The following is a 24593-nucleotide window of genomic DNA, read 5'->3' on the forward strand; positions in this document are numbered from 1 at the left end:
TACTTTAAGTACCTTCTCAGCAAGACGTCTTTCCATTTCAAGCTTAGCCAGCATTTCTGCTTTCTCTCTCTCTTCTTGAGTCAAGTATTTTTCAACTTTAATCTGAAGGAAGAAAATGAGGGTCATATCAGGGTTCTTCTCTCCAAATGTGATCACATGCAGACTAAGAACCTTTGGAAAGAGGGGCAATACTAATTCTTGATGCTTTTTGTATCTCTGCTCCATGATAATACTCCTCAAGAGGACATTGTTCTTTCGAACACCCCTGAAAGCATATTTAAAAATGCTAAAATAGAAACTACCATCATTTTTGTTGAGATTAGTTGTATTTCTTGCATACCTTTTCTGACAGTGAATAACACGAACTGGTGAGAGAACAGAGAGAATTGGGAAAGACTGACCAAAAGAGCATGAGATTGGTGGAATATATTGTATAAGAAGCATGGTGCTTCTTTATAAATTATCATTTCAATTTATAATTACAGTACTAAGCACGGTTTAGTACCCACACACTTAGTCTAAAACTACTTAGTCTCAAAATGGTGCTCAGAATAAACAGAGAAACCCTTATCTATGGAAGTAAACCCTCCAAGCCTGGCTTGAATCTTACACTCAGGAACAGGGGGAATATCTACCTAATTTATAGCCAATTAAAAACTTAACATCAACGAATTAAGATTGTATACATCTTATTCATTTTGGATTGACTTATTATAAGTTTTCTCCCTAAAGAGTGAAGGGAAGCAAAAGAGACAAAAAGATGATTTTAAGTACACAGACACATCTGTTTTCAGCTTTTCAATGTCTGGCAATGACAGGAATTAAATAAATATATTTGAGTAGGTGAAAGAGAAAGATTCATTTTTCAAACACCTCTGAATCCTGAACTGTGAGTGCTCGCTCTGGTATCTCATCATCTGTAAGAGCTGGCTCCCACACTTCCAACTGCAGATCAAGTTGTTCCAAGATTTCTCGGATCCTCAGGTTTCTTTCTTTCACTCGTTCTATCTCCTGCTCCTTTTGTTGTGCAACTATGTCAAATTCCTTATTAAAAGCAGTTTTCAGTTTGTAAATGATGTCCTGAAATACCAAAAAGGGAAACAGCAATATGGCACAGGTCACATCCATCCATGATTATGGGACCACTCCTCAAGCCATCAAAACCATAAATGTGTGTAATTGTATGTGTGACAGGGAGATAAACTGGTAAAGCCCTTTAATGAAAATCATATAGGCAGAGCTCAAGCTTTGTTAAATAGAGGTGGGCAAACTATCATTCGTGGGGTTTTTTTCCCCGCATAGAAATTTTTATTGCTGCATATTGCTGCAAACACTGGATAGAAAATTCTATTTGCTTGTTTTTGAATTCTTTGGCTGAAAGAAGGGGCCTCAAAGAAAAAAAACACATGACCTATAAATCTAGAGACTGTAAATCACAGGTAGAGGGGCATACTTTTAAGGGACATACACGCTAAGGACATATTTTCCTGATTTTTAAGTGATTCATCCTGCAGTTTCAATAATGCTTTTATGTGATTTTCTGCCTGGCATATGTAAGAAAAATTCCCTCATTAAATAAATAAACAAAAGTCGTAAACTATTTTTTTAAAACAGCTAAGACCTTACAATGATTTTAAAAATCATATATTCTCGGTGCTTAAATTCTTCCTTTAGCCTACAGAATTGACCTCAACCAAGCAGAATAGAATATTAAGAGAGAAAACTATGTGTGTCTCCTACTACATCAATTTAATAAAATGAAACATGGAAAGGATTTCAGTTCTATCACCAGATTTTACATTTTGAGATGCTTTAGCTGTCTGCAATTTGTATTACAATAAATATTTTTGTGGCCATGATTATTTCATTGGTTTCTAATACAATAATAAGTTATGATGTAGTAAGGCAGGATGGCAGATAACATAAAGTGTTGCTGGGAGACAAAAGGCTGTGCTCAAGTGTTTGTCAGCTACCTATCTAACTCTCAGCAAATTCACTGCACTGGCCAAGAACACAGCAGACTTGTCTGCTATTAGATATATCGTATGCATCTTGAAAGCCACACAGTAGAAAGATCTCGTTACATCCAAACTTACATCTAAAATTGCTCCTTGTGTTTCTTCCCCATCTGCTTTAAAAACTAGTGTATCTACTAGATTTTATGTATTACAACGCATAACTGTTGAGCTCTGCTACCAGTTGTAGCCTTAAAGAGCTCTGATGAGGCAATGCTTTACTGTTGTTTAACCACTTCTGCCCTTGCAGATCATCTTCATAAGAAGCCTTTTATGTAGCATGTTTACTGCTTAATAAACAGGCCAGGGTAAGAGAAGGGAGAGTCGGATAGTAAAGAATATTAAATAACAGAAACACTGAAGGCTCCAAATGAAGGGCTGATAAGACTGTAAAGAAATGAAATGGTGTGAGGATACAGCTGAACTTTCATTCAGCAGCAAATAGTATGGAAAGAGGTCACGTTTCCACAGGCATGCTGAGCTGTGCAAGCCAGCTATACAAACACCAGAGGACAAATAGAAATACTCTCAAATTGGGTAACCAATTTCATAAAAACGTTTTTCTTCCACACCTGAGCTGGCAAATCCACGTGGTGCTTTGCTGCACGATGTGCATTTATCTGTAACACAGTGGCCTGTGCAACTCTCCATTGCAGTGTCAGTACACCCAAAATCTGAGCGTCTGTGACTGCTATGAGAACCCAAAGGTGTGGCAGTGCCACTACAGTAATACAAACTTGAAAAGACATCACCTTTAATAACACTATCTGATTGACTTTCTGCTCCCTACTGTGCAAGTCCAGTTGGTGGTACAGGATAGATGTATCTCCACCATACTGAGAGCTCAGACTTCCAATCAGGCAGGAAGATGCATTATCATCAGCCGTTACGTCTTCTGTCTTCTCTCATTCTTCCTCAGGTAATACAGTCTCAGACTCAGTCTCAGGATTTTTCTTCTGAGCCTGAATATCACAAACATGACAACTGTGTTAATTTTGTATACGAACCAGTGGCACACGTATGAAAAAATTCTAGAGATCATATTCTGCAATTAAGCCCAGTGATCAAAAACCCACAAGTTGAAGTGAACATATACAGAGTATTTGGCCCAGTTGTAGGATCCCCAGTACAAGAAAGACACGGGCATTCCGGAGCAAACCCAGCGATAGGCCACTAATACAATTAAGGGTTTGAAGCACCTAATATGTGAAAAGAAGCTGAGCGTGCTGGGATTGTTTAGCCTCAAGAAGGAGAAGGCTTGGGGGGTGGTGTTTAATAACACATATGAAAACCTGAGGAGTAAGGACAACAGAGCCAGACTCTTCTCAGCGGTGTCGGTGACAGATTGAAAGGAAATGGTTATACATCAAAATACAGAACATCCAACTTAAATATAATGAAACACATTTCCTCTGAAGGTTGTCAAACATGGGAGAAGGTAGCCTATAGAGGTTATGGAATCCTCCATCCTTGGAGATATTCCAAACCTGACTGGACATGGAGCTGAGTAAATTGTTCTAGGTGGGCTGGAGTAGATGACTTCCAAATGGCTTATCTAACCTCAGCTCTTCTGTGATTCTTCAATACTAATGCATTTGTTCTAAGTAAAACCACAACATTTCATCTTTACGAATATCTTCAAATTTTTAGGGAAGTATTTCTACAGCGAAAACGGACCCAAGAAATGTGTCTATGTAAAAAAGGGGTTAAGATGCCAACTCAGAGCATTCTGATCTGAAATGCCTATATGCAGTACTTCAAAGGGATTGTACCTCATCATCAGCTGTCTCAATCTTCTTTAACTGGAGAACTTTCTCCAGAATTTTCAGTTCTTCTTCAGTACGTTCCTTCATTGGATAATTTTTCACTTCAGAAGCTATATGGAAGCACTGTTCAATTATATTTTTTTTTTAGAAAACAAAAACACCCAAGGTAAAAACTTCTTCAGAACACATCTGTTAATTCATTTGTCCAAAAACTGAATGCTAAATAGTTACAGAGGCTTCTTAAAATCAGAAATAATATTGATGATCAATTAATGTAGACAATCCAGCAAGAATATAGGAGTCAGAAAAAAACCACTTGCCTTTTTGGTAGTAAAAATGGTTGGTTTAAAATTTGCTGCCTTTATTTATTTTTTTTTTTAAATAACCTCTGGCTATGTCCTCTTTATTCACAGAATTCAACCAGGACAAGATTTTTGGTAAAATTACTCGGTCTTTAACCACCCTTGAGATAATCTAGTATCACTAGTTTGACTAATATCCCTCTGTTTAAAATAGGCTAAATCAGGGTTAAATTTTGCTTTTACATTCTGTGTTGCAGAAGTCCTACTGACCCAACACAGAAATATAATATTTACCTTCTCCGTTTAGCAACACTGCATGAAGATATTCTCTAGTATCTAGGAACTAAGGAGTTACTTATTTGCTTATTAGCACATTTATCCACTTTAAAAGGCAAAATCAGCCAGGCTCGGTCAAAATCAACAGAATGAAAGATTTGCATGAGCCCTGGAAAGAAGTGGTTTTTTTCCTCATACCATAAGCAAACCAGAAATGTGTTATACTTCTATTTATTTTGTTTCAGTACCTTAAGGAATCAATAAACTACTGCAGTAAGTGAGTTAGAAAGTGATGGTTACCTTAACAGCACGTCCTTTTACACACACTGGATCCCAGCACTCATGTTTGATGACACTCTGCAAATAGCAGTTGGCTAAATTCTCCATTTCAATCTCCTTCCTCACCTTTCAAGATACAGAAAAGAAAATAATGACATGTGGTGCAAACCAACAAGATATAGGCAATTTGTATTGAGTTGTTGAAACAAACCTGGCAGATTAAATGAATTACCCGTATTTCATAATCTTAGACTACTGCAGCTATCTTCTCCAAAAATGATATTGCATACTACTGCTACTGAAAGGTGTCATTTCATATGTGAAGAAAAGCATTCCAGAACTTAAGCAGCGCTGTACCCAAGGTCACAGTGTCAGATTTACAGTTTCTGGCATAGATCGTATTCCAACTGGCAATATCTGCATTAGCAGATTCACCTGCTTCAAAAAGTGACTTAAAATACTTTTACGCTTTCCTGCTTCTCAACAGTGAACAACTTTGAGATCATCTTCTATTCTTCAGTTATTGCTTCTCCTTTTCACTGCTAGTTTTAAAATGTTCTCTTTCCACTCTATCATACCCTGGCCACTTCTTCTTCAGCCTTTTCTTGTGCTCTTTCCTGTTCTTCTACATCCAGGTTGAACTCCTGCTGCTCCAGTTTCTCAATGTCTGGCACCAGTTCATTTTCATGCATCATTTTCTGAATCTGTTTTTTTAAAAAATAAGTATAAGGAATAAAAAGTAATTCGAATGTGAATAGAGGAAACACTGGTTTTAACACTGTGGAACTTGATAACAGAGAAAATCATTTTAATTGCCTCCACTTTTAACTGCTTCATGGTAATTGGTAGAACGTGCTGCCTGTACCTAGTGACAGAGACTACTATGTGAATATATTTCATCCTTCCCTTAAAGCTCATTTGGATGTTATATGTGGAGTTGTGCATACTTTCTAAGAATCTGTAGCATGGAATTGTTCATTCTTTAGTTCTGAGAACTTTCAAAAGTTTTTATCTATCTCATGCAGTTCAACAAAGGGAAATGCAAAATCCTGCATCTGGGGAGGAACAGCCCCATGCAGCAGGATATGCTGGGAGCTGAGCAACTGGAAAACAAACTGGAGAAGGAAGAGGAGAGGATGACAGTTTCTATAACGGAAGGCTGTTAGACCAGCAGAAACTAGCCTGCTGAGGGGATAGATTGCTCAAGATATAAGGGTGGTACAAATTTTTTAGTTGGAGCAAAGGAACCTCAGAACCAGACAGTTGTTCCTGACAGGTTCAGCACGCTGTCCCTGAAGAGACAAATCTCTCTATTACCTGTCTGCTCAGTGTTTATGACAAAAATGTAACTAAGCACTAGAGCTGATAGTTGTAAAGGAAGTGTACATGTAAACAAAACTGTAAGCTAAGCCATTACACTTGTAAGAAACTCACAGTTTCATGCAGCTTTTTAATTCCCATTTGCAGCTCTTTCTTCTGGTTAGCAAACCTCTCAGTCTCTTCTCTAATGACCTGACATACAACAGATATATTTTTGAAAATAAAAAATAACCCAGGAAACGACTGAAGTGATCTAAAGGAACATTATCTGTACAGAAAACAAAACTCAGAAGGGATTAATAACTGAAATAGACATAAGCTTAATTCAATAGGTTGATTCTTAGAACTGCTAAAAAGAAAAATGATTGTACACCCAGTTCACACTGTAAACTGGTTATACAGAAACAGAGCTTAAAATAAGGAAAGAAAGAAAGTCACTCCTGAGATCACACAGAAAGCAATGATATTTCGTCTTATCATTGAGCCCCAGAAGCTGGAGAATATATACAGCTCTGGTTCATAACAAAAAGAACCTGCTACCACCCATAATTCATATTTCTGAGGAAAAAAATTATCTATGCTAACATTAATATAGCAATTTCCAGACTCACAAAGCACTAAATCCCCTCTCTGCACACTATTAGATCTTTGATGAACTTTTACTCTTAAAAAACTTTGGTTCCACATCATACTCACCTCAACCTTAACCTGAAACAAACCTCAGGGGGTTTGCAATTAATGTCATATTGTTGACTATTGATTTATCAGTGCTGTAGAATTTTTTATTCTGGCCCTTGGGAAGAAGCACCTGCTTGGTTTCTGGTAATAATCTTCTGTGTAACTTCTTGACATTTAGAAGAAAAACATCTTTACAAGTTTCTAAAGGAAGCCGATTTCTCTGGCAATTTCTTTTTTTTTTCATTTACTCCTTGTGTAGAAGTGGCCTTTTGGCCTTTAGAGCTCCTATTGTGCTCAGTACCTGCTCTGGTGTGTTTATAACGTTGACCCTAACTTTTCTAAAGGTCTAGATGGCAACGCCTTAAAGGGAGGCCCAAATGTCAGAAGAGCTTTAGAAAGTAGATTACTTTACAGCACATAATTCAAATCACTACTGACTCTTGAAAACTCCTGTTTTGATTATTACTTGTTCTATCGAAGTACCTTCTTCATTTTCTGATCTATCCACGTCATTTCATTGGTATTGGCTGAATATGAACTGGTGACGTTTCCGTCTTCCTCTGTCACCTCTACATTGGAAGATTTAAGCGATGCATCCTGAAATTAAGGATATAAACATCCATCTCAGGTACTTAGAGAGAATAAGAGAGAGACCAAAATAAAATAAAAATTGGACTCGCATTAGAAGCACCACCACGTCATTAAAGAGAATGTTACAATATTTTTACTCCCTAACCAGGCTCCAGATTTGGTCCAGAAAACCCTTGCTGTTATGCAAAGCCTTTTGACTCAAATGGCCTGACATTACTAACTTCTGTAATTGCTGCTTTGCTTGATTTCAACAGGAAAACAAACAACACACAATGTATAGCAGTAATATCACACTGGAAATGACAAATAATTTCACATGAGGAGAAATTGACTTTCACAGAGTTTTCTGTGGCTGAAGAAACCATGTGAAACTGAAGCTGTGAATGCCATCTTCCCATAACTATTCCATTTCCTTGTTTATACTATTCTACAAATTAAGAATTAAGCATATTCAGCCTATCCTTGGGAGTATTTTGCTACTTCTGCAAAAGGATCAGAGTTTGTTTGGAGGACAGTTTTTATCATGTGCAATTTTAGGATAATGATCAAACCTTCCCCCCGCTTCCCTAAAAATAAAAAAAACCCCCACCTTAAATTTCCCTTCTGGAAGTGATTCTGCTGTGGATTCTGGGTCAAAATGCCGTTCTGCCATGGATTGTAAAACAGTATTTTCATTTGAAGTGGACTTGTTCAGTATAGCAAGAAGAGATCGCCAGTGAAGATCAGCTTCCTCAGCTTCAGTATTCTTTACCTTCCTAGTAAATGGAAAATAAATTGATGTATTTTTATGTCTTATAATAAAGGACAAATTATTAAATATTCCATATAACAAAATTACTAAGTTGTTCAAAAATGCCTATTCAATATTTTTACATATGATTTAATATTGTTTGAGTTCTAGCATTCATAATTAAGTGAAGTTTCTTCAGAATTAGAAATTCTGAAAGATTCATTCCCCAGAGTAGAAATACCACTCTGGTGGACCCATCTTCCATTTATGCATCTGCCTGAACATTTGTTATACCACAGAAAAGCTGTAGTTTCACGTGTCCCTCACTCCTAATGTTTGCTAAGAGCTCTCTATGGGCACAGTTCAATTCCCTCCCATTAAATCTGTAATGTCCCCTAATCACTGAAATAAAATGGTATCTCATGAGATTATATGGCTTAGATCCTCAGACACCCCATTCCAGATGGTTTATTTGAGAGTGATAAGCAGCTTATTATGGGTAATGCTTATCAGAAGACACTCCTTTATCTTGTATTGCAACCGCACCCAAAGTCCAAGACATTCTCCACAACACTGGTGGGAAGCTTTAAATGAGCTAGGGAAGCTACCTCTAATGATGAGAGGAGTGACTTCATCTAATTCTTAACCTTACTTTGAGACTAATAAAAAGTCTAGAATCACAAATAGATGCAAAATTTGTCTGTCAGGATACAAAAATTCACACCATCAATATTATACATACTTCCATTTCAGGCACACCAGGGCACCATCATTTTTCCCAATAACAAGGATAAATTTGCTATCCAGAGAAAATACCGTGGATCTGATTCCTCCTCCTTGATATGAGTGACAATGCATACGAGCGAGTATATCCTAGAAAAGTCACAGAAGCAGTATGAGTAAATATGTTTTTGTAACAGGGTATGTCTATAAACTATGCTTCTGTATTTTCTTATAGAAGTCAATCCAAAATGTCAACACGAAGTATATAAAAGCCTAGGATTTATGATTTTGTGATTTTTGACTACAGATGGGACAAGTTTCTAGAATACTAATTTTGCAGGTGATGATAACGAAAAGTAGTAAAATTATCTACCCCAAGATTTGCTGGAGAAGAAAGTAAGTAGTTTGTATAATCATCAGTTATAAAAACAATTGTACTATATAATGTTATGACAGTTCATGTTCAACGTAAATTTTTCTGGAACACTTTATATTCAAGCAAAGAAAAGCTTCCAGTGAAAGAAAGTAGCTTGCACACCTCTTTCTCGCGTACACCAAACAAAGCCTGTACCTGGATGCCTACCTACCATAGTAGGAGTGTGATAGACGAACAAAACACCATCGTTCGCTGCTGATGCCAGCCACCGGCCGTTGGGTGATAAACAGAGGATCCCCGATCCAAACTGATTGCTACGAATCCTCTTCTCTGATAAAAATACTGATGGGTCTTCCGATAGAGTCTGCCGAACAAAGAAAATGTTAGCAGCAGTTCAGATTATGGAGATGTCTATGCCATTTTGAGAAGGCTGATGGCAGTTTTGTGGGTTATCACATGTGGTGATTTACAATCCAAACACTTGGATTTCTGAGCTCAGGAAGCAGTAACATTGCTACGATGATTTGCTTCTCATCTCTTCAAAAGGGTCTGTGTGTTTTTATGTGCCTGGGCCCAGAGTTGTCAAGGAGGAATGCCCACCTTTGGAATTCACCTTCTTCCTTGACCTGACTCAAACTGGGGGAGACCTATGAGCTACAGAGAGGTCCAGTTCATCAGCAGGCAATGACAGTGACCACTACTTCATTTCAGGCAGGGCTGAGCTGGGTTTGCAGTTGTGTCTTAGAGTCATGGGCTCACATGGGCTCAGTGCTTTTAAGAGCTGGATACTCCAGTTACTCAGCAGACTGCACAAAAGCACAGCTCCAACACAGAAGCTACACATGAAGTGCCTGCAAGCTGTACAAGTTTTAAGAAGCAACATTTGGCTTTCTCTGTAATCAAACAAGAAGATTGCTTTTGCCAGATTTCTGAGCAGGTGGTAGGATACTAAAAGTTGATGTTTATGGATGGAGTAGATATTTTGAGTGCAGAGATGACTTTTTATGATAATATCCTGCTATATTAACTTCAGCTACAGCCTTTGTTTGATGGTATTTAACCATCACCCAAAATAAAGCAGCTTCAGAAAATTACCTTTTCAGTGAGATGATATTTACAGATGAAAAGTCCAGAGGTACAGTAACCATACACAATATTATCCTTCAATCTGACTGCTGAGCTCAAAGGGCAATCCAGATCATAACGCTCCTGTTTAATGGCACTAGCATCAAACATTCCTTGGTCATTAACATACTCATCATTATCTAGAAGCGTGAAAAAAGAAACAGGGAGGAAAAGGCATCATTACCACTAATGCAGGTGCTTCACCCATCAAGTAATTAAGAAAATCAGTCTCAGCAAGGAGTGAGCATTATGTGAGTTTTCAAGGAGACTAGGAATTAAGACACCTAGGTTTGACACTTACTCTGGGGGTCGTGCCAATCTAGCACACTGCAGTGAAGCAGAGAGACAGCTCTAAAGAAGTCCTAGAAACGGTTTAACCACAGTGATGTAATTGTTTGCATACCCTGATTTACCCTGCTCTGCTGTGCCTTAGTTAAATTTATGCATTTAAGACCTCTCATGACAACTGAATTAGTTTTCCACCTGTTTCCAGAAAGTGCCCCGAACTGATCATTCCAAGAATATCAGTTTTCCAGAAGGTGAATGGAAGTTTGCCTTTCTTAGGCGTCCTTAACCCCCCCCCCCCCCTTTTCCTCATAGTGACACTTTTCTCATAGAAAGTTTCTTTAACATTTCCTATTGGGACACAAGGTAATATTTTTTAAACACAGTAGACTTTTTCCTTGGTGCTTTTACACAGAAAAGCTATAACAAAGACAGGGAATCACTATTTTTTTAGATAGATCAACCTTTAATATTTTCCTTCTGAGCTATTACATACCTATAATAATTCTTTGAAGAGGCTGGTGGGATTGATTCCCCTTTGAACACCCGATATGCTAGTCTGCAAAAGGGTGATGCCTAGAACAAGGTCTCTGTGACTGGCTTCGGGCATTGCCCACTCAATAGTAATAATAACAGCAATAACAACCACCACCAGTAGAAGTAGTTGTTAAGCGATGGCTTTGTGAATCTGCAAATGAATTACTTCTTCCTTCCTTGGCCTTCCCTTAAAAGATCACATTTTGCAATGATTGAGCTGACTATAAAGCCTACCGAATGCTGTATGAGAAATGATGTCCCAGGAGAATGTACAGAGGAGATGAAGAAAGAGATTAAGATTTGTGTTAATGGATGGCAATAATATGATCTTCCCTTAGAAAAATATCACAGAATATATATTCTTACCTGTTGTGAGTTCTGAAGGTAGATAAAAAACTTCCAGTCTTGCTCTCTGGCCCGCTCCCACATTAAGAAGTGCCGCCACTTCAACTAAGTCCTTGTTGAAGTCAGAAACTACAGAGAGATCCAGCACTTCATCTGCTAAGGCTGAAGCAGGTAGGGAACATCAATGCAAATTGTTACTGAATCACGGTAACGTTTTTGCCGAGTTATCACATCAAACAAAGAGACCCATGTTCAGGACACATCTCAGCTCAACCACACAGTTTGGAACTTGCATTAAAATATCAGACAAGCCACAACCTGGTTTTGGAAAGTGCGGCACGCGCACAACTTCAGCTAGAGGCATCCAGCACTGAGAGTGCTAAGTGTTACTATGACATTAAACATTCAAATATGACTTTACATCCAGCTTGAACTGTAGCAATTTTGAGGTTCTCTGCTGATAACCACCACTTAAAGTTATGATGAAGGTCTATACTTATAGATGCGATCTGTAAGTATAACGTTAGTGGAATTGAGAGGCTGCAAAAACAAATACACAAATTTCTGAAGAATTATTCTGTGACTTAAAATTCCATCATTTTTATTCTTTAGCATCCAGCAGCAAAGCTGACAGTTCCAGCAGTCCTCACGTTAAAGATGTCCGGGGCAGGCAATTGCACCCAGCTATCATGACCTATGGATTTTTACTCTAAATTCTCTCAAGATGAGCCACAAAAGTCTTAAGTTCTTTGCCACTACTATTCCTTTTGTGCTGGAGTTGTGATCAGCTGGTTAGCTAATCCATTCTCTTCCCTCTGACTGACCTGCTCCTTTGCTAACTAAAACTAAATAAAAAAAAAAAAAAGCAAGTACACCTAAAATACAGTAAATAGTGAAAACACAGTGTAGTTAATGCTGTAACATTTATTACCTACATATCCAAGAACTTGGAATAATTTTGAAGGCCGGGCATCTAGAATAAAGATATGTCCTTCTGCAGCCCTAGTGATGAGGAACCGGCCACTCTGGTCATAACTAGGTGAAAAAAAAATCCAAATAGAAAACAGCTCAATAAAAAGAGTCAAATAATTCCACTCCAATAACTCTGCTGACTTCACTGAGGGCATAAACGCAACTGAAATTTCAGCTTCTAGGTTTACAGGATTAGGGTCTGATATAAAGTGCAGTTATGAGTGCAATTTCTAATTGTGTGGGTGGTCAATCTAAAGCTAACGATGCTCCATAGCAGTCTGTTAACAACTTCAGCAAATCTTTAATGAAGTTTATGTTTTTAAAAATAAAACGGCTATACAGATTTTGATATTATTTTTAATAGACATGGCTCTGTTTATATTGATTTGACCTTGAATGAGTTGCTTTCCGTATCTATTTTTAATGTTTTATCTTAGGTAGCTGTGGAAAGTGATCACATCTGAGTCTCCAAATAACAGGCAGACTAATATTAAAGTTTAACTGTTCAATATCCATTTTATTTTTTAAAAAGTAGAAGTAAAATACTCTCAGATTTTTCAATAATGGAAAAAAGCAACCAACCAAACAAAAAAAGCCTTTTACATCACTAGAGCTTATTACAGGAGGACTGGTAAATTCCAGAACAGTGAGCAAATGAATAATTAACAATGGTAATAAAAATCCACCGTATAAAAAGGGATGACCAAAAGGCTTATACTTAATTTCACAAAAACTTAAATTTACTTCTAGTGAGAAATGGCCCTCTAAAGTTGGATACATGGAATTGTGCATAATTATTGCACACAGTGATCTGCCAGAAAGGATCTTATACATGAGTATTTTCAGTGCTCAGTTAAACCTTCTTAAAATACAGGTTTATTATATTTCTCTCATATAAATCCTGCCACTACCTCTCTTGCAAGCAATTCAGAATATGTTGGAAAATAATTGAAACCATCAAAATATTTTACTTTGTTATTTTTGGAATCAAAGCTTGAACAGTTTTTTTGTTCAACTAACAGCGTTACTCAAGAAACAGATTGACAATATTACTGCCCCTGCTGCTTCATACTTACTGCAAAGACAACACTGGAAATTTGGAAAGAAAAATTCTGTGAACAACCCGTGGAGCTTCAGCTTTGGTAACATCAAGAAAATAAGATTTGACCTCTTATGGTCCCAACAGCAACGCTGCTGGAGGAGGGACAGCAAGCCATAGCTGTTGCCTAGTTGAGAAACAAAATATGATTAACAGTTCCATACCTTTTTTTACAACTATTCTGTATGTTAGTATGCGACTTCTTTTACTATTTAGAAGTCCCTAAAATTTGAAGAAGAAACCTCAAATGGTTCAGCTAAAAAACTTGTTTTTAACAAAGTATTTTAGAGACGTCTTGGCTTTTTTCCCTATGCTCTGTATCTACATATCAAAAGCCAATTCTGCACTCCTCAGAAAAAAATCATTATATCCACATTTAAAGTGAAATAAGTCCCACCTCAATGAAACAGTGAGTGCATTGTTATGTGTACAGCTCTTACAGAAAGGGATGAGTCTCTTACTGTGTCAGATTTCAGGGTTTGAACGCATCTTAAATCAGGACAAAGCATTAACAGTTTTAAATACTTTTATCAACTCAGTTTCAAGAGCCTGGTCATTCAAGGCATTTAGTTTTTACAGACTCAAAACTTTTCCATTCAGTTCTGACACTCATTAAAAATAAATATTTCATCAAATATTATAAAAATTTAGATTGTTATTTACAAATATGTGCTTAAAGACACATCACTACAACAACCCAAACCATTCAATGATTCTATGACATGAGGTTGACATGTTGCCTCTGCTTTATGGCCCAGTTCAATAGATGATTAGTTCAAGTAAACGTAATATTTTTAAATCTCTTTCATGGGTTGTACAGAGACACTACTGATCTTTCCTCACCACAGGTTGATCCAAATCTGTGGAATATTATGCTATGAATTAAGAAATACTAAAGAAAACTTCAAGCATCAGTCACTAAATGAGCTCCTGGTTGCGTGTACCTGAATATCAAGGTTGAGCTTGCTGAGGCAAGTTCCATCTTCCAGGAACCAAACTTGTACTTCACCTGAAATTGTTACAGACTATTGAACAGAGAAAAAAACATAGTCAAAAGAGAGTGGAATAACCAAATAGTCTGGAAATGACTAGTGATCTTTTATAGAATATAAATTCAAATAGTGTCTGAGCAGAGCAGATCAAGGATTACTAGTTTTGCTTGAAATTACCTTGAATTCCCTTTAAGTCCAGTTGCTGCAAGGTACGCCTACCTACGGAAAATGTGTAATCATTTCTGTGAATTGATGCAAATACAGGAATGTTTTTTAAGCAGAATGAGACAATCTAGGGCAAAACATGTAAGCTTGATCAATATTAGCACTCCCACCATTCAGCCTGCAATAGAAAACCTGCTTATCATTTTGTTTGCACAGGAAAGGGCTTAAGGTGACATCTGGTTTTCTCACATGAAAAATTATGTGTATCATGTTTTTGAGGCCTTCTTATAACCAGGAAATTTTATAATTCCACAGTGAAGTGTGGCTAGAGATCAATCAACCCTCACATCACTCATTCAGACTCAGGTAAAATTTGTCATTCCCATGTTATTGACAAACAAACAGATTATCAGCAAAACTAATTGATTCACACCCCAGAATTTCAGGGCTGGCTACTTGAAGAATTCATGGCCTTGAGATGAATCAGAGTTGCAGGAATCCAAGACACAGGAGGAAAGCAAGGAATATTTCAGAATGAACAGATCCATGAGTAATGCCTCGTTGTCCCTGGACCTGGGACAAAGGCATCTCTCAGGCTGTTCCAGTTTGTGCTGGAGGCTGAAAAGATCAGCAGGGATTCCTTGTTCCGACATCTGTTCTCTGAATTGAATCAACCTTTTGCTCAGCTGTGTTCCTGACCACTAGTGAGACAGCAAATAAACAGCAGAACCATACAACATTTTAGCAGCCTGCGAATTATCCACCCTGCATTCCAGGGCAAGTTCTGACCCTTCTATAGGCCATACCTGAATTAATGCCATTTAATTCCTTAATGAGAAGGTTTTCCACAACTGTAACAAACACCAGAACAGTCACGATCTCTGCAAGGCTTTTGATTTTGTGTCTTACCAACGTTTTGGTCATCTGAAAAGAGCCACAATTATATATAAGGAAGAAAATAATTTCTTACCACACAGTACTTGTCCCCTGGAGTAAGAAAATCAGCTGTCAGGAAACAACTACTGCATGTGTCCAGGAGTTTGACAGCTTCTCCACTGTGGGCAGGTTTGTAAGCATAGATTGTCCCCTGACAAACAGAGAGAGATAATCCATCCCTGGGCTATGAGACTTCTCATTAAAAGCTGTCAAAGACTTCAAGAAAAAATACTCATCTTCCTGAGCTCTTTAAAGTTTCATACTCTACTCTAAATTGAGGTAAAAAGTGCCCAGTAGAATTCAACTGAATTTAGTAAATTATATAAATTTACACTAGCTGAAAATCAGGATGGTTCATTTGAGAGTGATCCAGCTAGTCACGTTTCCAAGTTTTGTTTCTCATAACTGCTTTAATTTAAAACCACCCTATTTCGTATTGCTCCAGAAACCAATCAATATTCTAAAGCAACATAAAACACAAATAATAAATCTTAAGCTTCAAAAGATGTTTTTATCTAAAGACCTCAAAACCTTTTAGAAACAATTCATAACTAATGTAGACATAGATTTTAGAACTTCTCTACGCATTTTACAAAAGGAGAGTGAAATCAGAGACAAAGTGTGACCAAAGTTACCCCCACAAAAAAACCCAAACAAACCACATTTAAATGCCAATTTAAATTATTAAAGGTCTGGAAAACCAGGGATAATTTGAGGATTTGGGACTCTTGTGTAAGATTTCTGGACATCAGGCTGGTCAAAGAAGGATCTTTGACTGGGTGGCCAGACAAATTCAGATAGATGCACAGAACAAGTCTCCCGCATAGCCACAGTAGGTCTGATGTACCCAAGGCCCAAGATTTCATTGCAAACACAAGATGGGCTAAGTTTACCTCTGGTATAATTTGTTGACTTGTGTGATTACATTACAGACATTTCATACTGGCAGTGCCAGCATGCACATACAGAATAAAAGGAACATGCCATTATATAATGCCGTTATCTCAAATGCTATACCTGGTCAGTGACAAGCAGAAGCACAGCGTAATCAGGTGAGAATATGAGGCTGGATATGGGTTTTAAGATATCAACGCAGATTTTCGTCTCATACTGCAGATCTTTGATGTGATAAAAGAATAAAACGCCCCCCTGTGCAGAAAAGTACAAATCCACATCAGGTCAAGGTCAATTATCCCAGCCTGAAGGTCAATTAACCCACCCACTCTGGCAAACTGAACTGGCAAAACCTTCTGAAATTCTCTGGAGCAAGTGTGTTTAACTGTATCTCATTGCTAATGGTCTCATCTGCCTTCATGACGTTTAAATCCAGATGACTCTTATCCTGCATAACGCATTTTTTGAAAAATCAAGGTGTTTTTTAATACAAGTCTTACTAACAGTCCATGTTTGACAACAGACTCTCTCATTAGTAAACACTTGAGATTCCACATTGTTTCTTTTGTGACAGTATAGGGATTTGTCCCTCTCTTAAGCAGCACTGTATAATGTAATCATCATTTTGGATTAAATATTGAGTGAGATTCAGCACAAAACAATTTGGTGGTTCTCTTGGTCATTTTTTTCTCCTCTCCTATTTTTTGTCCATCCTTCTTTCCTGTTCCTCTAGAACTCTCTTTGCCTTTTGTTAAAAATAGTATTGTCCTCTTTGGTTCCTTCTTTGACTTAAAAAATGGAATCTCTTCCCTCCCTGCTCCTTTCTGAGTTCTTGTCTCAAGTTCTAACAAAGAAGATATATGACAAAACCAGAGAGGACCTCCACTTTTTTTCTGACTTCTGTCTTTGCAGTGAGCTCTGCAAATACACTCCATTTGAATGCTTTTTGATTTTCACACAATAAGTTACAAGCATAAAGGATGCCTTACATTTCCAGCTGCATACAGTCCCTCGTTACAAAATGCCATGGCAAATAAAACTGATTGTTGTGGATCCTCTGGTTTGCCACCTGAAAGCACAAAGGCAACAAGAAACATCAAGTTTAATTCATTGCAACCATGTGTCCCAACTTCAAATCTGAGATGATTTACTACTTGTGAGTAAAAAGGCTCAACGGGCTATATATTCTTTGGACTTTGTGCTGTGATGATGAAGGACAAGGCTGGTACACATAATTTAAAGTGACAGTACTACTGTGGTCTGATGAATTTTTTTGTCCCAATTTCAGAACAACCTGTCTGAACTGCAGGCTTTGATAGTGAAATGGAGAAACAGTACCCAGCTGATGCTGTATGAGCTACAGTCAGCCTTTTCTGCAGATGGCAAGAAAGTGAGTCTCACTCAGCTGATTGATTCTTTTGGATTAGAAGACCAGTTATTGCACTACAGCAGAACAGAAGAAGATTTTGTAGATGTATAATCTACAGGTGCGAAGCGTTCAGTTACACACACGCATAAGCAGAAAAGACTGAGTTCTGATCACATAAGAAGCGTTGATCAGAGAGCAGACTTCGGGACATTATGCTTGGAGGTTAGGAGGTTTTCTCAGGACATACTTGTAAAGAGAAGTACTTGGATACGGTAGGCACTGTAAAAGGCATTACTTAACAGGAAACAACCTGGAAAATAGTTATTTAATAAAAATAAAATTATATCAAGTTATACTTTAGAAGGTAGTCCATTCTTTGATTAGTCTTTGCATGGTTACTTGTCTTAGAATGCATTATTTTGTAATTTCTGTTGATGTTCGCATGGGGAAGAGTTCAGATCTTTGTTCATAGATACATCCCTATTTTACAACTGTCTTCCTGCTGCCAGCCAGTCAATGACAGCATTTTGCTAGTTACATGAAAATAACTAATTTTCATGTTAATATCCTGAAGCTGCAATAAGATATTTTGAATAGCTTTAATTATTATCGAGGGAAATGTGCCAGAATGCACTTGTATTCAGGTACTGGTCCAGACATCCATCTCCAGGGAAGCGTGCCTCAAGCATTCTGCCACAGCCTGAGGTAATAGAAGGGAAGGCAAGAAAATTGCAGTCAACATCTATCTACTCTGCTACTTCATGTGAGAGCCAGGGTGCTTTCTGTCTTCAAATAAATAAGAAAAGCAAGGCCTCATCTAATAGGAGTGCTTCAAATACAGCATCATAAAGCTGAATAAAGCTTCAGCATTTCATTTGTCCTCCAATCAATGTCATTTTTTTACTAAACTTGAAATTGCTTATTTTCTCCTCATGGTCTGTGCAGAGAGCGTGGTGACTTCTGTCTGTTTTTATTCTTGAAATCATGGCTTCTCAATTGTAACAATATTTAAGTCTTAACTACTCTACAGCCCTCTCTGCTATGACTGCTGTTCTATGGGATCACATTCCTTATTGTTGTGCCTTAACTGCTTTGTTTACAGATGCTGTTTCCTATTTCCTTAAGGGGGTAATTTCTTACACATGTCAAGGGAAAGAAAATCGAACCCCTCTCATGAGCCCTATCACTGCTAGACTTAAATCTGTACTTCTTACTTGCTTGTTAGAATACTAACTCTTGCTGTCCAGAGAGAATGAATTAAGAACAACCTGCGTTGCTAATTGCAGGTCTTGGAGAGATCTGGCAGGAGAAAAACCTGCCTATCAATGCAAAGGGGTGGGAGAGAGCTGTAGCTATTTCAGGAGGCCAGATGATTCTAAACCTCATTTTCTCATGATTCTCTTGGTGACAGCAGCCACAGCTGCTGCAGGCTGGGGGTAACTTCTATCGCACCACTGTAGCACATACCTGGTCATGCTGAAACAACTTCATCTCAGCAATGTACACCTGTGACATCACAGGTTAAAACATATTTAAAAAGCAAAATTAAGTCAAAGCCGTAGCCATGAACTGAAGCAGCTGAAAATTCATAGTTTTCCTGCACTATTTTGCCTTCAAAATGTCTGCAGTTGCATATTGCAGACTAAGGATGTACAAGCACACCTCACCTGTTCTTCTATCAGTCTACAATTTCTTGCACCATTTGTTTTCTGTAATGAGTGATGTGGTTTATAAAATCAAAAGAGCAGAAATAAATCTCACGAGTTGAAATATAATGGGGATAAGACTAGGTATAAATTGTACAAAACGGACAAACAGGTATCTCTCAAACTGAAGTTATTTTTAAAGAAGTTACAGAAGAAATTGTTTGTGGAAAGAAAAGTTCAGAGAGAAAAGGTAGACATACAAGATCTTTTTCTCAGACAAGACCACGGGGACTTTGATTACTAAAAGATAGGAAATGTTCTTAATCTCCATCTTTCTGCTTCTGCCTGAAGAGTTTCAAACTGTTCTTCCTGTTCCTTTACAAGATCCCGTAAGTGTTTCTGCTTCAAAATCTCCTGGTAGCGCTGCTTTGCAATCTCATTAGAAATGTGCTGTGTGTCTGCATAAAATGAAATATAAGGGTTAGCCTGTATTTGCAGATGATGTATAGTTTGTATTTATATGGCCCTGTCCTGGGGTTCTTCTAAGTTTTGTATAGAATAAGCAAGCATTTTAAAAGAGACTCACAGTTCGGCTGAAGAGTCTTTACAGTTCTGAATAAAGCAGAAAAATTCAAAAGGCACTGGAATGCTTCCTTTAGTTTCTAGCAAGTACCCACAGTTTTGAAAATCTTTTGCTACGGGAAAGATCTCTACAGTTTTACCAATGGTGAATACCCTTCACCTTACTTCCTCTATTCCCTTGAATGGGTGGAAAGAAGTGAAAGAATGATGCCCTGTTGCCTACTGAAGGTATTAATGACTATAAATAGTTTCAGCAATTTAGTCAATTAACTTTGGTTACAAGGGCATGCTCTTAAGTAAACATTGTGGTAGAAAAAGTACTACTAGTAGTGCACATAAAATAAGAAGTAGGTGCTCCTTGTCCCTTAGCTGATGCTGATGGAGAACAGGACCATCTGGCCTTGGCAATATCTTCTGAACGTTCTTTGCTTGTAACTTAAATTGTGACTCACCAGCTGCCTCAAAGATGTGCCTCCTTTCTGAGACAGAGACAAGCATTTCTTTCAGCTGCAGGCTGAGGTTGTAGTTTGCTTGCTCTTCTAAACTGATGCACTTTTCCAACTCTTTAATTCTTTTCTGACGTTTCTTCACGTTCTTCTTGTGCAGCTGTCCGTTCCCAAATGAATACAGAAAACATATGAGATTATACAAAAGACATACTTATGATGGAAACCTATAATCTTAATGACTTCCTTGTACCTCAGTAAACTTTTGCGTATTTGGATGTAACTAGTAGCACATTTTGGCTTTACTTTGTCTTTCACAAATATTTCAATATGCTTTGTAAAGTTCTGATTAAGGAGCTGACAAGAGGTCAGGGTAAGAGATATATTAAAGATAAAACTTGAAAGGCAAAGAGAGCAAAGAAAGTCAATGGAATGTGTGAGCTGAGAACATTCTCTTGGCTGCTCTGAGCTGCTGAAAAAAGGGTTGTTGTGCTGAAGCTGTCAGATGGGCTGTAAGGTGACAACACAAATATTGAAGCTTGAAGAGGATGAGGAGGCTGATGCCAGCTACAGCAACCTGGAGAAAATCCAGTGGAATCACTTAAAATCAAGGATAATCGTCATCTGAATATTGAAATAGATGAGAGAGCCAGCAAATCAGATTGTTGTGTCTGTGTTATTTTGAAAACAGAGGGGCAGTGGTATTATGAACAGGCTGGCACTCCTGGAGAGACACAGTAAGGAGTGAAGATTTGGAAGAATGCTTCATTAGAAATGGAAGAGTGACTTTTATAGGCAAAGCTGTGCAAAAAGTGTTAAGCAGATCTGCATTCGGATCAGGAAGGAAAGCATTTAATTCCGGTAACAAAGCAAGTAGATTTCTCTCCATAGGGTTGATCTATGCAGCAATCAATGAATGCAGACTGCTTCGAAAGACTCTAGAGAACTGCTGCTCTAGACAGCTCAGCACAAGCTGAAAAAACTACTGAAAGGCGATTATTAATGAATAAATACCTGGACAGGCCGGAGCAGTGGGCCTACGCAAACCTCATGAGGTTCTACAAGGCCAAGTGCAAGATCCTGCAGCTGGGCCGGGGCAATCCCTGATTTCAGTACAGGATGGGGGATGATGTGATTGAGAGATGCCCCGCAGAGAAGGACTCGGGGGTGCAGGTTGATGAGAAGCTTGACATGAGCCCATGGCAGAGGGGTTGGAACTGGATGATCTTTAAGATCCCTTCCAACCCAAACTATTCTATGATTCTGAGATATATATTCACCTGTGTGTGCTGTTCTGGCTATGCTCCAGCAGTCCTTGAGTTAGCTGAAGAGTCATTATGCCTGTATCAGTTGCAGTTATTTCTTACCAACACCTCTTGCTAATGAAGGAGAGGACTTGCATTTAAACTAAAAATGTGCCTCTCAGACGTGGTGGTTCTCTTAGGATTTACCTTATCCATGATGCCAAGACTCTGCTCCATCGCTGAAATCTGGTGGGTGATGTGGGTGTCGTAGTTCATCATACTTAGGAACTGAAGAATTAAAAGCAGAAAGAAGCCATCTCATTAAGCCTGTTTGTTCTTAACCATTTCATAATTTTGTAAAGACAATCATACATTGCAAAACTCAAAAAACTAGAAGTCTGCACATTGGAAAGTTTTACTAATGATCATAAATGGACATGGTAAATATATTCTTGGATGCTGTGTGACTACTAGACTGTAGAGCTGTTAAAAATAATGTTATCTATTATGTGTTAATGAAACCAAGACCAACCTAATTTGTTGTGAGTTGATCCAAAAACCTCAGCTACATTTTTGCTTATAAGGTAGTCTAACCTAACACAGCTGGAGGCCAAGGTGCTATACAGTCTGTGTTTAGACCAGAGAGGAAAGTGATTGTTTTCTTTTGAGTGGTTTCTCCGTAGTTCTGTTTTATTGTTCTTGTATCTGCATAGTAATTCAGGTTGCACAGAAGTTATTAAAGATGTGTTTCTTCAGCACACTGCTACTAAAATATCCCTTTATCGATTGACAAAGGATAAACAGCCTGTGTAACCCATAATGGGCAGTAAAAAGGTTTTTGTAGATGTAGATCTATCCTTTCAGGATACTGTCCCACCGAAGTGACATGTAAAATTTTGTGAACTGCTCTGGTCAGAAAAGGAGAAACAGGAAAGGCCCAGCAGACCTTCAGCACAAAACTGCTTTCACTCACTGCTTCACAAATAGTCCTTATTCCAGGTGGTCTCTGGGTTTTGTCCCACTCTGTCGCCGTTTATATAAGCCACCTTTCTTTCTATTCTTGTTGTTGGGGTCTCTGTTGCCTTGTCTTTCCTGCTAGCCCCACATTTCTACTCAGAGAGTGAAGTCAAGCCCCTCAAAGCATTCAAATTCTGATTAAACTGGTATTTGCCTTTGTTACGGGCAAGCCTAACTCTCTAAAGAGCAACAGTTCTGCTCATCAGTTAAAATGAAGTTTAAAAGCTAACACATAACAGCAACACTGGTGACTAATTTGCTACAAGAACTTTTCAGTGTGTTGTCACATCACCTCTTTGGAAGGCTGTTTTGTGGGTGGCAGTTACAGAAAGTCCCTTGGCTCTGATTCAGAAGTGAACAAGCAGTTTGGAGGGCAGCAAAATGAAGCCTGACTAAAACAGGTGTTTAGGATTTTCTTTTAATCTTTTGATTGAATTGCAATATCCTTACTTGCCCTCCAACATTCTTCATTTTCTCTGTGCTTTATAGCTCTCCCCACTGCAATATCCATAGCTTACCCATCCTCCAACAACTCTTACTCCAAACCTTTATGCCCCTCACCTTAGCACAACAAAACCATCAGCTTTCCTTGCAGTCCTCTATATCCCATACTGCAATATGCTCAGGCTTCCCCTACAAGCTGGCTTCATCCTCTCCTCTCCCACTGGTATCCTTGGCTCTTACCTTTTCCTACAGTTTTTGGCCTGCCAGCTGGGCTTGTTCAAAGCCCAGTGAGATACCAGATGGGAGCACCTCAGACCTTTCACTTTAAAGGAAGTTATAGTCTTTTATTTAAAGGATCTGTCTTCTGAGGCTGCAAAATCCTCATTCCTTAATCTCGGTGCCGATTTTGAAACAACGAGAGTTAGGGCTAATTTTGCCTTTGTTTACAGCTGAACATACCAAACAGCCGCATCACTGATCACTCTCAAGAATAAAACTTTACTCTGAAAACTAAATTGTTGACTTAGTGGGCATCAGGTTTCTCCATAGGAGTAAGGGACTTAAGAGGTATAAATGATCTTACAGGTATAGCCAGCAAAATTTTCTGTGGTCAAAATATAAAGAAAGTAACTCACTAGCTGGCGGTCTTTTGAAATAGATAGCGTTGCTATATCCCGAGCCTTCTGTTCCAGATCTTCTGTCTGCATTCTCATTTTCTTGTGCTCCCATTCCAGATGAAATATCACTTTAGAGAAGTCTTTACATTCCACCATGCTAGCAATCTTTTTTCTTCCTTGAGCCTGAAAAAATAGATTAATCTTCATTAACATATTTTGCAAATTATGGAATAATTATTTGCAACAAGTTGGACAAGCTTCCAAAGTTATAATTTTAGTAAGAAGAACGTGCTATACTGCAGTCTCTTTCTAGACTTTGCTCCAGATGGTTATCTTTTGTAGAATTTTTTCCCTTTTATGCTCTGTGCCACAGCCTTAGATCAGAGGAGGAGATGGAGAAAATTACAGCTAACCTCTCTCTCCACCTTTCTGTCTTTTGAACATGAAGGCATTTTAGCTCTACAGAATACAAATCAGCCCTCTATAAGGTATTCTGCAGTCATTGCTGAAGGCTTTGTCCAGTAGCAGTTTTTGTACAGCTAGAATGCCTAAGAAAAGAACCTTTTAATGGGAGTATGAAGCACTGTTTTAAGTAGCATCACCATTTTCACCTTACATAAAAAAGTGTATTATTTTTTAAATCTTAATGTAAGCTACTGTTCAAATGCTTCTTAACTGTGCCTTTGCCTTGAGGGAGTTTTCAGACTGGATTAGCATTTTCTGTTTACAGCGTGTGTAAGTGATGGTGTGTCTAAAAACTGTTGCCATTTTATTGGTCTGAATTATATTGATCAAACATCAAGAAAGCAATCTATATTGCAA

The 24593-nt window shown here is 38.1% G+C and overlaps 2 protein-coding genes across 2 annotated transcripts in view; both read right to left on the reverse strand.

Annotated features, from left to right (window-relative positions):
• The window catches only part of LOC138733923 (cilia- and flagella-associated protein 43-like), a 31870-nt gene extending 13884 nt beyond the window's left edge, over positions 1 to 17986 (reverse strand). Inside the window, 21 exon segments of the mRNA XM_069881440.1 lie at positions 13 to 102; positions 874 to 1080; positions 2768 to 2977; positions 3788 to 3904; positions 4660 to 4764; positions 5217 to 5342; positions 6073 to 6150; positions 7120 to 7233; positions 7817 to 7982; positions 8700 to 8830; positions 9268 to 9420; positions 10152 to 10321; positions 11370 to 11510; positions 12280 to 12383; positions 13397 to 13479; positions 13481 to 13546; positions 14364 to 14444; positions 15547 to 15663; positions 16530 to 16661; positions 17396 to 17475; positions 17917 to 17986. Coding sequence (XP_069737541.1) covers positions 13 to 102; positions 874 to 1080; positions 2768 to 2977; positions 3788 to 3904; positions 4660 to 4764; positions 5217 to 5342; positions 6073 to 6150; positions 7120 to 7233; positions 7817 to 7982; positions 8700 to 8830; positions 9268 to 9420; positions 10152 to 10321; positions 11370 to 11510; positions 12280 to 12383; positions 13397 to 13479; positions 13481 to 13546; positions 14364 to 14444; positions 15547 to 15663; positions 16530 to 16661; positions 17396 to 17475; positions 17917 to 17986 — 2541 coding nt within the window.
• Positions 17689 to 24593, reverse strand: part of LOC138733924 (cilia- and flagella-associated protein 43-like) — a 58587-nt gene continuing 51682 nt past the window's right edge. The window contains 4 exon segments of the mRNA XM_069881442.1: positions 17689 to 19879; positions 20456 to 20609; positions 21901 to 21981; positions 23790 to 23954. Of these exon segments, the coding sequence (XP_069737543.1) occupies positions 19722 to 19879; positions 20456 to 20609; positions 21901 to 21981; positions 23790 to 23954 (558 nt within the window). The 3' untranslated portion in view covers positions 17689 to 19721.

This window comes from Phaenicophaeus curvirostris, unplaced genomic scaffold (genome assembly GCF_032191515.1).
Source record: "Phaenicophaeus curvirostris isolate KB17595 unplaced genomic scaffold, BPBGC_Pcur_1.0 scaffold_46, whole genome shotgun sequence".
In the NCBI taxonomy this organism is placed as follows: Eukaryota; Metazoa; Chordata; class Aves; order Cuculiformes; family Cuculidae; genus Phaenicophaeus; species Phaenicophaeus curvirostris.